The sequence below is a fragment of the Cydia splendana genome, chromosome Z, assembly GCF_910591565.1.
Source record: "Cydia splendana chromosome Z, ilCydSple1.2, whole genome shotgun sequence".
NCBI lineage: Eukaryota > Metazoa > Arthropoda > Insecta > Lepidoptera > Tortricidae > Cydia > Cydia splendana.
In genome coordinates, this window is record NC_085987.1 from 11797961 (window position 1) to 11815048 (window position 17088).

Consider the following 17088-nt stretch of genomic DNA (forward strand, 5'->3'; position numbering starts at 1 on the left):
TATCAAAATACTGTACACCCTATAAATGTTAAATATAATATAAATGAAATGATTGCACCTTATGTGATGTTTTAAGTGTACATTAAATTTGATATTGCGTTACATTGCTTTGATACTTTTTTAAATTACTAATAAATAGTCGCACATACAATGTTGTTACAGTTAACTCATGAATAACTTTTTTTGTGACACAGGTTTCACTCTCTCAACAACGCGTTTGTGCTGCTATAGAGTATGAATACAGCTATTAATAATTCAAGCGAAAATGGTTTTTGTGTTATTCAGATAAGAACGAAAGTAGCAAGAACGATTTTGACATTTGACAGTCTCGGACTACGTGCGCAATGGTACCGTCGTTTGGGTAGCAGGAATGCCCCCCTCTGTTGATTAAAATTTGAAACATTATTATATGCTTCTATCTAAACAAGGTCAACAGTTTTCATCAACTCTACAACGAAAATAATTAAGAATCAGTGTATATTATGCCTTTATATTTGAAGAAAGTGCTTTTTGTCCGTCATTATCTAAGATACATGCGCAAGTGTCCGCGAAAATGATCTGTACTTTGTTTTTCGCAATCACATCGTTACATGAACATGGATGACCTAAAATGCGAATACGTGAAGAAGAAAAGATGCTTTGGACTGTCACAAGTAACGTTATCAACGGCAATTATAATGTCCTGTGTGTCGACTATCATCAATCGAAAACATATCTTCGCATAACGATCGTTGAATTTTCGATGTACAAAAGTGAAAATGTGATGTGTCAAACTGATTGTTTACGTCGCGGCGCACAGGTGAGCGTGAGCGGTTTGTAGTAGTGGCACGCAGGGCGGCGAGGCTGCCGCGGCCAGGGGCCAGGTGCGCGGGCATGGCGGGTCGGGAAAGCCCCGCCAACGGCGGGTACGAGGCGGCGGAGCCCGCGCTCCGCGTACGCAAGGACCTGTTCCCGGAAGTGCGCCTGCCCAAGCCGGGCGACGTCGCCGCCGACGTGGACGCTGACGCGGACGACTCGCAGCAGGACCTGCTTGAGGAGACTATCTCGTGCGTCAACCTCGAGACAGACTTCGAGAAGAGCATTGATGACATCGCCAATCAAAAGCTGCAGGGCAATGGCGCCCTGTCGTCCCCGGAGCGTCGGCACCCGCGCCCGCGGCATCGCAAACACAAACAGCACTCGAGGCACAACTCCTCCCATGGAGAGCAGTCACCTCCTAATGGCTGCCTCCCGCAAAAGAAGAAAAAGAAGAAGTCTCGCCACAACCACTCACCTGCCAATGCGGTGACATTACATGTGAAAGGTGGAAAGAACTTGAACTTAGTGAGTAGTAGCGAGTGTCGGGTAGAGCAGGATGCTGAGGAGGACAGTTCGGAGGATGAAGTGCTCAAATTTAGTGTGAAGTTACCTTTAATTAATGTAGTGCGGCAGAGTGGCAAGCCATACAGTCACGAACTTAGTCAATTATCAACTAAAAAGAGCAAATCCAAGGACTCTGTGAAGGAAAGAAGGACTCATGCTGTGACACCATGTAGTGGAAAGCCCAGATCTATGTTAGATATTTGTAGTTCCAAAAGCAAGAAAAAATCTAAGAAATCGGATAGTGGCCCCACATATCACAGTCAGATTGTGGACACAAATACTATTAAAATAAAAATTAGAAGAACAAGTGTTCATGAAACGGTAAGTTTTTTTTTACAGTATTCCATCTATAAACTTTTAAGAGCTGATCTCTGTATTTTTAAACTTAATGTGTAGAAGATTTGTGGAAATTTAATAACATAGTACAGTTGAGTTCATATAGTATGTATACATTTCATCACCTTAATCCATTGCAATAAGGTGAAAAAATTTATACATATTTATGAACTCGACTGTACCACCCAAATTGTTGCAAAAACAGTATATTATGTCTGCAATATATAATAGTATTTAAACACTGAAATTACAATATTAAAATAAAAATGACAGTACTATATTTAATATAACCTAACCATATACTATATAACCTGCTGGACTACTTTCTAAGACTGGAAATGGTTTTTTCAAAACCACAATTGTTTTCTGTATTTAAATATCACATTTATTTTGTTTTATGTGTGAATGAACATAAATAATGTGTGTTATTCTAGTTTTTTGAAAATTGGTAATAGGTATTAAACCAGTACCTACATTTATGTTACAAGCTTATTGCCTATTGCACTTAGTGATCCAAAAGACTCGAGCCCCGTGAGCCTTTTTTTAGGGCTCGCCTCATTTCTTGACGCCTAAAAGGCTAAAAGCCTTTTTTATTTCATTTGTAAAATAGGCTTTTAGCCTTTTAGGTGTCAAGAGATGAGGCGAGCCCTAAAAAAAGAGCTAACAGGGCTCGAGTCTTTTGGATCACTAATTGCACTTGTTCCAACTTTTACCTTTCTTATACTTAGTTAATTTAAAATTATTATATGAAAGTAAACTTAATCCAAATCATAAGAACAGTTGATATGATTTTCATATTTCTGCAAAATCAGCCCTCCAATTGACTCATCTTGAGCTACTCTCCTCAACAATGATCCGGTAATAACACTAATAACACTAATAACTCTAATCTCATTATTTCCCTAATACCATTTTTAATGACTTAGGAACATTTTTCTTTGTTGTTTCCCAGTATGTTTCTAATCCACTGCCATTTGAATTTTATCATAGGTATTTTAAAATTATTATTTATTTATTTAAATTTAATTGCAGGATAAAAAATGTACAAATGGTGGACTTAATGCCTTAAGGCATTCTCTACCAGTCAACCATTGGGTCAAACAGAAAGCTATAAATAAATGTAATCAATATATTTTGTTTTCCTAAGGTTTCCTATTTTGTTTTGTTGTACTTATCCAATACCTGTAAACAAGCAATTCTTGTTTATTTATATATTTCGGGGATCTCAAAAACGGCTCTAACGATTTCGATGAAATTTGCTAGGTTTTCGGGGGCGAAATATCGATCTAGCTAGTTCTTATTTCTGGGAAAGCGCGCGTTTTTGAGTTTTTATATGTTTTCCGAGCAAAGCTCGGTTTCCCAGATATTATTATTTGATAATCCAATAAATGTCATGAGGTCATAAACAATAACACTGTAAAAGATTCATAGGTGTATATGAAGTTCCTATTCACAGCCCACATTTTACCCTCTCACCAGTGAGAACCTTTTTGTTAAGCAGTGGTATATGATTAGAGATGCCACGAATACTCGGCAACTATTCGGTGTACGGCCTATTCGGCTACTTTGCCGAATATTCCGTATTCAGCTGAATATTGCTTACTATTCGGCCGAATACCGAATACCTATTACACCTACTTATGAAGAAAACTTGCACAATTAAAGTGTACCGCAAATCATTATATTATATTTAATAATATTTAAAATATAACTAATTGATTACACGCACTACTAATGAGCAATAAAATTTAAATCTTAGTAAACATTGTAATTTGTAGAAGACCAGTTTTCGCAATAAATGTGACTCAAAATGTACACTATGTTTTACCGAATGTTCGGCCGCCGAATATTCGGTGCTTCAGCTGAGAGTGTGGCCAAATATTCGGTATTCGGCCAAAATCACTATTCATGGCATCTCTAGTATATTTGGAAGCTGGTGATATGATTAGGTTACAAATATAAGTGTGTTTCCTCAAAGCAACATATTTCAAATCTCAAAGTTAGTTTAATTGTTATTGACATATGGCTTTACTTCATCTCATTTCCTACCAAAGTACAAACAAAATAAATTTAATATGTTTAAACACACAACCCAATTATATGATTATTATTCAAACTAACTGCCAATCGCAAACTAAAGGTAAATACATTATAATTGTATGATTAAAGGTGCCGCCAACCCCGACGTCGATAGCCGACATCGGCCAGAGGAAGTCAAAGAAGAAACGCGCGGCGTCGCCGGTGGGCAGCGTGAGCTCGGGCGAGGAGTACGATCCGGCGCACCCCGAAACCGCCGCCGCCATGAGCGTCGCCGCGCCCAAGCCGCGCCACCCTCCTACCAAGACGAAAAAATCTAACTCTAAAAGTAAGCCCTTTTTATTTTATACTGGGCTGGCCAGTGTGAATCCTTACAAGTAAATTATCTAGTGGCCATTAAAAAATCTTGTTCGGAGTATCCCAAAACTTTCCACCAGGGTCATAGGGTAATGTGCTAATGTCTGACTAATGTGGGCTAAATGTCTGGGCACTAAAGTCTGTATACAATGGGTAGTTATTCTGGCTTTATTTAAACCTAAGTTTTGAGGTAATTGAGGTAGATTCTAACCTTCTGTCATACTTTCACTGACGAGTTGTTAATTGAGAAAGAGGTGTAAAGTCTATGAAAAAAAATATTCCCCCACAATTTAATAGCCGATGTAGATGGCGATATACGGCTCTATATGTTTTGTGGTACCTAACTGGTAACCAATTGTCAACTTTTGTACGCATAATGTACACAGCCCAACAGAGCCGGGCAGGGTAAAATTCGAAGCACAAATTTGTCATAAACTTTACTTTATATTTGCTTTCACTAGCACTATCACGCCAAATCAAGAGATTAGTGCATGTTTTTGAGTGATAAGTGTGTGTGAAAGTGCTACAATTGCCTTGTTTGTTTGTTGTTTTCAATGTTGAAGTATGTTATAGATAATTTATTGAAGCGAAAACTTGTCACGTATTTTTCATTTATTTCGACTTTACTCCACACTGGCCACCATGTATTTGTCGCTTGAACAAGTCTCCTGAACCATTTTAGACCATCATGCTATTTTTATTCTCAACAAAAGGCTCTACATTTGAATAAGGGACTTATTATCACTTACCACGATTAAGGTAAGATATTGGCAACAACCTAAGTACAGTAGGGCAACCAATTGAGATTTTATACTTCTTATCAAGCCATAAAATAGGATGCAGTTATGCGACTGAATGAGAAGGGCATATATATTGGTTAGTAACCTCTTTGTCATGTGAACAAAGTCGAATAAGCTACGAGATTTCTTGCCGCAATATGACGTATATCTGTGTTCTGTAGGATTTCATGCATAAGGATTTTATGTCACAGACAGAACAATCTAATTCACAGATAAGTGTAAGTAATCGTGTGCACAAGCTTTAATAATTCGTGTATTGTCAGGGATATTTCAATACTCATTATTTACTGGTATTGTGTTATAGTAAAGTTGTTGGTCTAATGTAAAATAATTTATGTTTTTATGTTATAGTTTTATGTATGTTCTACAAACAGTTTTGTTCTACCTTAAAACTAAATCGGTTTATACCTACTCTTATGATTGAAGGAACATACTCGTAAAGGCATAATTATCAATTGCAAATGGATCTGAGGGCCTACCGCGAACCACGTTCGACGTATTGTGCCTCTCTGTCGCACTTGTAAACTCGTACGTGTGTCAGGGAGGCAACACGTCGAACGTGGTTCGCGGTAGGCCCTCTGTGCCTTATGGCATGGTGTTGCCAATTATTCATATTATAACTGTTATCTCTGTCTTTTTTAACTACATACATATAAAGTACTACGCCATACATTTTCTATGCAAGACAGAAATGAGCGTTCCATACTATTTCTTTCACCGGTATAGTTCACAGTTTAAAAAATAACCGACTATAGGCCGGTCTCATGTTAGGCTGGTGATGTGGCTCTTGTGAGTCGGCAAAATTAAAGTGTTATATCGGCATGTGTAATAAAAAACTGTACCCTCCACTTTTTTGAAAAGATGTCTTAAATGCTGATACAACCTTTTCTTGTCCAAGACCGAAAGAAGCTCTTAATTCTGAGTAGAAATAACATATGTACGTATTCGAAAAAGGGGGGGTATTTTTTTAGAATATCCAAAAGCAGATGAGAAATGCACTACATTCTTAGGGCCACCCCACACTAGCGTCTTCCGAGTATCGGCGTCTAGTCAACTCTATGGTTGCTGCTCGACGCAACGATGGCGCAAATGCTCAGCGACTCCATTTTCCATAGGGCTGTCTAGACGCCGACGCTCAAAAGCCACTAGTCTGGGCTGGCCTTTATGGTATTAACGTGAATGTGCACAGATTACTGATTTATGAATGCTGACTTTTATTTGTTAAGTTAGAACCTAGCTTTCTAATGGTTTCGTATAGCTTGTTTATCCTTATTGTAATGCTGCAGTGCGAATTCATTGACATTAAGCGTTATTTGACATACCGCTCGCTCATGTTGCATTTCCCGAAAACTGAGACCATGAATTGACATAGGAACTTTTCTCTTACATATAGAGTTCCTTCAGCATATGATAATTAGTATCAAATCAACGAAGAACTTTACTGGTAATTTTATAATTAACTGATTCATAGATTGCACGAGTCGAAAGTCTCCTAAACCTGTTTTTATGGCTTCCAATAAATACTAGAATATACAGTAAAAGTCAACAATACGTATATAAGTATATTTTGCGTCTGCATGTGCGAATGTGTTTAGTCTTATGCAACATGTATTTGTGCTTATTGCTGAGCGAGCGTAATAAAATAATAAAGGGAATTCAAAAAAAATCAACGGGACCCTATTACTAAGACTCCGCTATCCGTCTGTCCGCCCGTCTGTCTGTCTGTCACCAGGCTGTATATCATGAACCGTGATAGCTAGGCAGTTGAAATTTACATAGATGATGTATTTCTGTTGCCGCTATAACAACAAGTACTAAAAACAGAATATAATAAATATTAAAGTGGGGCTTCCATACAACAAACGTGATTATTATGCCGTTTTTGCGTAATGGTACTAATGGTACGGAACCCTTCGAGCGCGAGTCCGACTCGCACTTGGCCGGTTTTTATTACTCAATGTTAGACTTTCAGTTATTTGGAACTGCGCTTTTCGAAGGCATCTTCGTCCATTGTTCGGTTACTTTGGTTAACAAAAATTGTTGTAAAACATTAATATATATGGCGCCGTACAGGCAGCGAGATCTTCTTTTACTTGACGAAATCGGAGATACGATTTTTTCAATCAATGAATCTGTTCGAATCGAACCTGACCCATTTTGTAAGTCAATTAATTCGTTCTTACAGCGTAGATAATTTTGTGTTTACGCTACATTTTAACAGACTTTTAAATTTTCGTTTCTTTACCCAATAATATATTTTTATATATTATTGCTGTCCACATAATCATAGTTTTCCATTAGTCTTATGATTTAAGGAACATACTCGTAAAAGCATAATTATCAATTGCAAATGGATCTGATGAATTTGAACATATGAGTTTGCATTTTTCCACATCTACGGGTTTTTTTTTATTGAACTTTTTTATGTTTTTGCAACGCGAAATTTAAATAACACATCTCGATATATGTATGCATTATACTCAATATTTAAGTTTAAGGCCCATTATATGCGAGGAAACACTAATCAATGTGTAAATCGGGCCTAATGCTAAGTGCACTCACTGTGTTATATTTATTTAGTTATGTCAATTAATTGAGTTTGTTTAGACTCGATTTACCTATAGTTTAATCTAGTAGTTACTATTACCCGTAGTACTAATAGAACCCATGTGTATAAATGTGTGTCTCTCTGTCTGTGGCATAGTAAGTCCCAAACACAAAAAAATGGTTTAAAAAGTTTTTTTTTCCTTATAATTATGCAGTTTCTACAAAAGTGCCATCTAGCATAGTGCATGGTTTTCCAATGGTCAGTTACTACTTACTTTACTACTTGCTAATGCTTATTTTATGTTATAGGTAAAACGGAAAAGACTGACAAAAGTAGGGTTAGCGGTTCGAGCAGTAAAGAAAGCGGACCCCAGAGCGGGTGGGCGAACTCCATGCCGGAAGAAATTCTCGTTAAGATCTTCGAATACATAGTGGCTTCACAGGGGACTCTGCCCTCCGTTATCAAGTAAGTCTAGTCTATCTCGAGTTTTTGTTTGAACAACTAACATTCGGGATTCGGTTCTGCCTGATCCATCATGTTATTTTGTATGGACATTTTGATGGATTTGGAAAATAATATGAAGTAGGTACTATAGTTTGTGGGGTTATGTTTTTTATATAACGGCATCATCATGGTATATTGCTGGTATAATACATTAAAATAAATATAAAAAACAAATTTATATTTTTTTTTACATACAATCAAACAAATTATTTCTTTGCATATGAAGGTGGTATAACAATTACTGAATTTCACACACATGGTTTACTTTTACTAAACATGTTTTTAAAGTGAACATAAGTGGGATTTTGAGAATAATAACATTAACTTGTTAAGGGCCACTTGCACCATTCGACTAACCCGGGGCTAACCAGTTAAACATTGAGTTACCATGGTTACCAGTACAATTTGACACTGGGTTAACGGTTTAACCGCTTAACCCCGGGTTAGTGGAGTGGTACAAGTGGCCCTAATATAATGTGTTAAGTTAAGACAGTTTTCCTACGAAATCATATAACTTTTGTCTCTTGCTATGTAAAATCTTTTAAGGCAAGTTGTTAGTGCTAAAAAAGCCTGTTTAATCTTCGTAATACCAAAGAGAATAGATAGTATAGAGGGGTCCTGTCATAGTAAATTTTGTAGTCACAGTAAATTTACTGCTATCTATCAACACACGACTAAAACTCAAAATGAAAACTTATAAAATTATCAAAAAAAAATATTTATATAGATAAATGATTTTATTATTTTTATATAATTTTGACCCATGTTCATTCACTGATATCTATGTGTTAAAATTGTTAAATATGAAACGGTGTCGTCACGCCATCTAGCCGACCATAGGCCAAAGGTGTGTGCGCCATCTATCCGAGAATGACTTTTTCTTGATTTCCGAGGCACGTTTTTTTCTTAGACTTTATTCATCTAATACGGAGTTACATATGTCTTTGGTAATACTATAAATATCGGGTAATTTATACTTACTATGTGCATTTTATTTTCGGATTCCGTTGGAACGTTATTTATCACATTATAACGAGGGAATAAAATAAAGCTTCAAAGTTGTTCGTCCTTTACGTGAGTGTGAATTGGTTCCAGGCTGGGTAAAGTGTGCAAGCTGTGGCACGCCGTCAGCCTCCGGCCGGAGCTCTGGAGGCAGGTGGACCTGGCGCAGTACACCAGCGAGAAACACAAAACCGATTACAGACTGGTTTCACTCCTCGAAAATCGGTTATCTCATTGCCAGAGTCTCAATATCGGTAAATATATTTTTGGCTCGGGCAGCCTGGATCACTTTATTTAAAGTAAATTCACGCGTGTCAGTACAGTTTTACATTTTACTTTATTCTGAATTGCGTATCATTGAAATACTTTCCTCGTGTTTTAAGCAATTTTATATGTTTTGCATGACTTTGCCCGAATATTTGAATAAGTCTTGCGATTTATATTTATGTTTTGATTGTTTTTGTATTTATTTGCAGGTCAGTTTATATTAAACGATTAATACATTTGCATCACAGTTCTCTTTTAAATTTTAGAGATTTGTCTAAGGGTTACATTATAAAACGACGAAAACGAACAGTTCGTCGATTTTTGAGTAATAGACTAACGACAAAGTCAGTGACTTTTACTGCTACACGAACCTTTACCTGAAGATCACCGGCCAATTATTTTGCGAGTTAGAATTATTTCAATGCTATGTTTTTAAGTTTAGATAGATGTTGCGAGAACGCGCACGCGACCTTAGTTTACTTACACATAACAAATTCCACTGATCGACCAAATACCGCATTGTAACAAAACTGGCATGCAAGTTGTTGCACCTTAGCTGCACTACATATGAATGTATATTGCAGCCCAGTGGAAGGTGTGCAACGTGTCGTGGGTGCTGGCGTGCCTGATAGAGTACTGCCCGAACCTGGTCGAGCTCAGCGTGGCGGGCTGGAGCCGCCTCACGCCCGAGCAGCTGTACGACCTGGCGCAAGGGCTGCCCAAGCTTCAGCGGTTGGATCTCTCACTGACGGTATGCACGAGGATTCCTATAAATCTGGAGTTATGCTGTTGTCATTCTCGTTATAGCGTCAATTGTATTGGTTGATTTTTGGCTGGTTTGGCTGCTTTATTACATCGATCTAAAACGGAAACATCATAAACATTTAACTTTGAATGTATTGAATAATTTTACGATTTAGACTCACTTGTTTTTAGTCAAGTTTGTTTCGGAGAGCCTAGGTCTCCTTCTCTAGGTCTAGAAAAGAGACCTTAGCTCTCCGAAACATGTCGCGCGAGTGAATAAAAACAAGTGAGTCTAAACCGTAAAATTATTCAATGTTAGTATCTCTCACAACACACTGATTTAAACTTTCACGATTATTAAACATTATCAAACTGCGCAACGGGACTTAATCGCGTATTTAAGTTTTAAGATTTACCTCCGACGTTACGAGGACGGCGTTGTCCCCGTGGTCACAACGTCGGAAACATCGCAAACAACTGTCTCACAACAGTTTAACTTCGACTTTGAAAGTATATTTGAATCCGTTTTCGAATGACATAATAGCAAATTTTGACGGCAATCTGATGTCATAATGCTATTGCGCTGATAAGATGACAGAGCTGATTTTAGCGCGTTATAAATTCGGTGTTACTTGAAAGAAGACTTATTATCAGGTATAAGTGTTACAATGTAAAGTTTACATCAACTTACCTGCATTTTCGTTCAAACAATCCATTCAGAAAACGGATGTCGTGCTCCGTAAAATATTTTCGAACAGGGCAATGTCTTAAGCGCACGCATTCAAATCAATGAATTTTGATTTGAACTCATGATTTTGTAACGCTACTTCTGCGTCACTATTATAATTTGCCGCCCACTTATCTTGCACTTTATACAGAGCAGCTTATGGAAAGCGTCAAAACTGACGTATCAGTAATCTGAACCGTATTTAATAAACACTAGTACAACTACTGATATGCAAGGTGCGGAACGTTTTCAAAATAACAGGAAACTTTCATTTTGGAAATGGAAAATTTTGATTCCCATGCAAAAATATGAGATATTTCGAAATGTTTCCATGTGGACGTGATGCAATATTGGAAACTTTCCAACGGCACAGCAGTAACTATAACATAAAACAACAAATATATTAATAACCTGTAAAATTATAGTATTCCTGACCATTCTTCATTAACTTGGTGTGTGGCTCCAATGCCTCTGATAAATTCTGTCGTGGTAAAATAAGAAAAACATTTCTCACTTATTTGTAAAGCTCCACTGGATGGCAACTTCTATTGTAAATATTTGTGTGTGGTTATTGTTCAAGTAAAAGAGACTATAAAAGTGAAATATATGAATGCTACTGAAATAGATATTCCAGAATATTATATTAACGTTGTATGTAATGTTTGTTTGTAGTCGGAGACGGGCGGTTCGAGCACATGTCTCTCGGCGGGGTCGATGGCGCGCCTGGCCGCCAACTTCGGCGAGCGCTTCACACACCTCACGCTTGCCAACAACAAGTTCACGGCGCTGCCTCAGACACTCTCCTCTATCGCGGTACCCTACGTGGAACTCTATCTAATAACCGGGGATACTATTACTATTATACTATATAGTAACCGGGGATTATGCATTGATGGCAAACCTTTTGCCATCAATGCATAATCCTGTCCGATAGATTATGTCAGATCGTGTTACAGTGTTCATGTTAATGCTTTGACAGCTTGAAAAGCGGTCAACGGCCTTTGGCTCGACCGTATCTTATATAATATCATAATAATACATAATCGTGTAACGCGTTCCGTAACATAATGAATGTGTTGGTTTACAGGCGCACTGTCCGAATCTAGAGGTGTTGGATATCTCGGGTGCGCGAGCTACGTCGCACCCGGCGGCAGTGCCTCTGGAGGCGTTGCAGAAGGGCTGCCCTAAGATGAGGGTGTTCAGGGCTGCTAACTCGCAGCTAGTACTGGCTTCTGCTACTACGTCGCAACAGGTGTGTAGTTAATTACGAGGATAATGTAACTGTACGCGTCCCACGTCGCATTTTACATAAGTGTTACATAAGTAACGTCATGAGTTTGGTCTTACTTTTCTTTTGAACTCGGGTTAGGCTTTCTATGACGATTATAATGAATGAACATACAGAAGTTAGAACTCATTTTTTTTCAAACAATTATAGATCTAATACATATTTACGCAATGCATAGTTCCAGGAAACATCAAAAATATTCGACTTGTCGTTATATCGTATGTTTTGTTGAACAAGATGGAGTGTGTCGGGTGGACGTTGCTGGAGGAGCTGTCGATCGCGGCGGAGGCGGCGACGGAGCGCGTGGGCGTGGGCGAGTACCGGCTCGGCGACGAGGCGCTGGCGCGGCTGGTGCGCGCCGCCACGCGCCTGCGGCTGCTCGACCTGCGCGGCCTGCACCGCCTGTCCGACTCGGGGCTGGTGCGCGTGCCGGCCTGGGACCTGCAGCACCTGTTCCTGGGAGGTGAGTACCAGTCTCAGCTCGACTACTTATGCTGGACATTGTGTCTGTTTTGCGAGAAATCCGAGGTAGCGCTACTGTAACCACCCCAGCTCTTCCACGAAACCTAGCACAGTTTTCAGGTTGCTAACTGCCTTCTTTAGTGTGCACGGGGACCTTAGGTAGATATCTCCTATATACTTCTACCTGGTTACGGTCTAAGAGCATATTTTCTGTGGTGGTTAGTATACAATATCAGAGACGGTCTTTTTAGTCTAGTAGCAAAAGTATTATATACAACGGTTTCTGCTCATCTTCGACAGCTAGAGCCATTTTTACAAGCTATAACAATAACTTGCATATGTTCGGATCAAATCTTGCAAGCTAAATTAGACCCACTTCCAATCATTCGATTGAGCTGAAACTTTACTTACATATGTAAGTTGAGTGACAATGTAATATTATACATAGTACTATCAAGGTGGACGCATGAGGTGGCCATAGGAACTCTGTGATACAACAACATAACCTAATTGTATTTGGGTTTATTAGAATTGTCTCGATGATTATTAGTTGCCTGTTGAAATAAAAGTACAGTAAGCGACAAAAGCTTTTATCAAAAAAGAAATGTTTGACAAAGAACATACCTATTTTAGATTTAGATATAATATAAACTCCTCAATCCAGGTTGCAACGTAACCCGCAAGAGCAACTCGTGCCTGGAGCTGATCTGCGAGAAGTGGTCGCACAGCCTGCTCGAGCTCGACCTGTCGTGGGCGTCCGCCGAGCGCGTGCTCGACACGGCCGTCTGCGCGCTGGCCGACGCGCCGCACAGCAAGCTCAGGTATACCCGAGAGGCGAATGCACACAATCATATGTATACACGGTGTTTTTGAATTCCGTTTACTTTAGGGTATGGCTAAAGTACAACATTTATGGAAACTAAATGGCATAGTAAAATTATCCACAATTTCTATTTTTTTTCTTACTTACCTGAAACATAATTAAATGCTGCATGTAGCGTTGTTGTAACACGGGCATAATGTTTAAGCCACCCAACGCTGCAATCTATGAATGAACTACAGTTGTAGTGCATAATTGTTTCCCTTCGTATTTTCTTGAAAACGTTCGTATAAATTACCTACAACGTTTGCGTTAAAATAAACCGTATGAATATACCGGTACATACGGTATATTCATCATCATCATCATTAAAAATCCTAACATGATAATTTTCATTCCACAGAATTTTAAATTTGTGCGGGTCATCTGTATCGTTAGAACCTGTGAAAAAGATTCTAATGCGGTGTCCAGAGCTGGAGTCGCTGAACCTGGCGGCGTGCCGCGCCCTTCCTCGCGGCATGAAGCGCCTCTACACCGGCAAGGAGCTGCAGGGCCTCAAGGACAGCTTCGACCCCGCCAAGGCCAAAGCCAAACAAGACTCCGACAAAGAGGACGACGACACCCCGAGCAAAAAAGAAAAAAAGTGTCAAGATGACGCTAAATCGCAGTCCGCCAAGACGCCCAATCGTGACGATGACGAAAAGTCCGCTGCCAAAGTAGAAGCCAAGTCACCTGACAAGTCTTCCCCGAGCGTTTTCCAGGAACCTAAATGCGTATCCGATACCACCGTGATATCTGATAAGAAACTTTCCGAAGTATCAACGAAATGTTCCCCAGATTCTAAGGCGGAGTCTTCCACTAGCAAAGATGCCGTGGACACTCCCGTCCACACTCCAGAGAGCAAACATTCTACGAGAGAGCCGACTCCTAAACTTCTCAGTCCCATCATACAGTCCAAACCCGATTCCTCTTCCACTCCGAGATCTGATTCAGCCAAAACTGATCTCGGCAGCCCCAACTTCAGTCCCGTGCCAAAACCCGATAGTCAAGTGCAAAATAGTCCCGAAGTACTATCAGAATCCTTCAAAAGCAACTCCTGGAACCTGGGACAGTTTAAAACGACCCCGACACACAGATCTGAAGCTAGTCCTCTCAATCGCTTAGACAGCCACAGCAGAGTGAAAGCTAGTAAAGTTATAGAACAATGTAGCCCAACGACGTCATTAGAAAATAAACATAGTCCGGAAGTAGTGGGAGCAAAGCAGGACATAAAGAATCCTAATAGTTGGAATTATGGCAATTACAGCCCAATGACCAGGCAGGATAGTCAATTCCCTTCTCAGAAGAGCCCATATTCCGCGCAACCGAGTCCGGCGCAACCCAGCCCGTACTCTGCTCAGCCTAGCCCGTACTCCACTCAACAAAGTCCATACTCCTCCCAACCTAGTCCTTATTCCGCCCAGCCTAGTCCTGACACCAGCCAAATGGTGAAATCAGACATCCCTAAATCCGGAGCTTGGAACGCTGGCAATTACAGCCCGATGCCGAAGCACCACGCCCCGTTTTCGCCTCATCCGTCGACCCACACGAGCCCGGATCCCGGCTTAGGAGTTAAAACTGATTCCATAAGAAGTAATCCCAATAAAACTCCCGGTCAATATAGTCCTATGTCGCGGCAAGATCGATTGCACCAGAGTCCGTACTCCCCGCGACCCAGCGCAGAAAATGTAGCTTACAACAACAAAAAGAGCCCCGGCGTAGGCGGCTACAGTCCCATGATGCGGCCAGACTGCCACCTACCGAGCCCGGACGGCGGGCAAAGCTCGCGGCCGACAATTGGCCGGACGCAGGACATGTACGGACGGCAAGCGGCAAAGCTGCCCGACATGATGGCTAGCGGCGGCACGGAGCTGCCCGGCGCCTGGGGTTTGGACAGGTTCAGCCAGCTGGGCAACCCGAGCATGGAGTCGCTGGTTTGGGGCGCCGGCGGCTCGTACTCCGCGGAGTCGACGCACGCCGCGCCGCGCCTCGACAACATTCCCCCCATGCTGAACACGCCGCCCCCGCAGGCGTGGCCCGGCCTGCCCTCGTTCACCTCTAGTGCGCGGAGACCCAATAACGATATGAGTGACCCGTGGACATTAGGTCAGTTTCGTGTGGAGCCTCCTCACCAAGTGCACAATACGTTTGTGGAACAAAACGTGTCGTTCGACTCACTGAGTGCGCCGCACGCGCTGCCGCACCTGCCGCAGAGCTACCTGGGCGACGGCTTCTCGGGCTCGCGTCTCGAATGACGCCCGGCCGCGCACCTCGACGCGTTCACTGCGTATGTACACACCTTGAACAATTATCTTGTAGTGATTGTATATAAGATTATCTTTTTTAGATGTAGCATTAACAAGCGTAGGTTTGCATTAAAATTATTTTGCAGCCTATGATAGGAAGATGAGAGCTGAATATTATATAGTTAATTCATCCATCTTAGAAGTTGGATTATACACTGAGCTAGATTTTAGAGTGATTCTTTCTTACGATACCAAACCGTTTTCATACCATTTAAGAGACCAAGATGATATTCTGCTTTCCCGATGCAACATCATGTTTTCGTGGAGGCGATAAGTTTTACAATCTGCAGGTACAGATATTTTGCCTTTGATTAATTACACCGGATAGTACACCGTACAGGAGTTCTTATATATGTACATATATACATAAATGTTATATTGACACATATATTGTCAAGACCTTGTTATTCGAGGAGCCACATGTTTTACAAATATACCTCAGTAGATTATGAAATAGTGCCTCAGAATCTCGATAATGAGTATAATACAAACGATTATTAGAAGCAGAGGTTTGAATCAGGGATGTTACGGAGCTCCGTTTCCGTTAAGACGGAACTTCCGTTTGGTATTACACATCCGTTTCTGTTCCGGCTCCGTTACTTTTGAAACGGAAGTATATCGGATGTCAATGCTTAGCGTGGCGGCGGGACATGAGCAGTGTCCATCAAAAACAAGCAGGTTTATACCAGTCATTCGCTCATCTCATCGCCCCCTTTCCACGTGCTGCACTAATGGTCTAAGAGCTAGCCACGGCAATAGGTATGCAATTTATAGAGCAACGAAATCCCTCTAGTTAGTATGCCATACTATCATTATTAATTAATCCGGGCGCCTGGCAGCTGTCTAGCGGTGGGTGTGGGAGTGGATGGGCAACAAAGTGGTTGTAAAATCAATTGAAGGTGTGCAATTTATAGAGCTCTGTGTTTGGTGTGATATAATAGCTAATTATGTATTTAATTCAAATATATCAATGCCAGGCGTTTTATTTGGGGGAAAAGTAGTGCCAGAGGCGATGAAAATACACAATCACTTGTGCGCCTGCAGGAAGTACTCACAATTGCTTTACGCATAGATTGTAAGGCGAGTGCAATTTGCTCGTGATCTTCCTGCAGGCGCACAAGTGATTGTGTATTTTCATCGCCTGGCACTACTTTTCCCCCAAATAAAACGCCTGGCATTGTTATATTTGAATTAAATACATAATTAGCTATTATATCACACCAAACACAGAGCTCTATAAATTGCACACCTTCAATTGATTTTACAACCACTTTGTTGCCCATCCACTCCCACACCCACCGCTAGACAGCTGCCAGGCGCCCAGATTAATTAATAATGATAGTATGGCATACTAACTAGAGGGATTTCGTTACTCTATAAATTGCATACCTATTTCCGTGGCTAGCTCTCCCTCTATAATTTGTTGTTTGTATTATTCGTGTTACCTATTGAAATTAAAACTACCTATTCGTATGTCTTGTGTTGTATA

General features: G+C 40.5%; 1 protein-coding gene across 1 annotated transcript; it reads left to right on the forward strand.

Annotated features, from left to right (window-relative positions):
- Positions 1 to 54: 54 nt before the first annotated feature.
- On the forward strand, positions 55 to 16330 carry LOC134804507 (uncharacterized). The gene is made up of 10 exons (XM_063777580.1): positions 55 to 1683; positions 3868 to 4063; positions 7749 to 7905; positions 9040 to 9200; positions 9798 to 9964; positions 11357 to 11497; positions 11772 to 11936; positions 12210 to 12435; positions 13099 to 13255; positions 13658 to 16330. Exons 1-10 carry the CDS (start codon positions 874 to 876, stop codon positions 15546 to 15548), a joined length of 4071 nt encoding a protein of 1356 aa, XP_063633650.1. The 5' UTR covers positions 55 to 873; the 3' UTR covers positions 15549 to 16330.
- The last annotated feature ends 758 nt before the right edge of the window (positions 16331 to 17088 follow it).

Excerpts from the sequence above, each read along its gene's own strand:
- LOC134804507 (XM_063777580.1), top strand. The coding sequence starts at position 874 with ATGGCGGGTCGGGAAAGCCCCGCCAACGGCGGGTACGAGGCGGCGGAG. Across the intron at positions 1,684-3,867 it reads GAACAAGTGTTCATGAAACG|GTGCCGCCAACCCCGACGTC; the intron begins GTAAGTTTTTTT and ends GTATGATTAAAG. Across the intron at positions 11,937-12,209 it reads CTGCTACTACGTCGCAACAG|ATGGAGTGTGTCGGGTGGAC; the intron begins GTGTGTAGTTAA and ends TTGTTGAACAAG.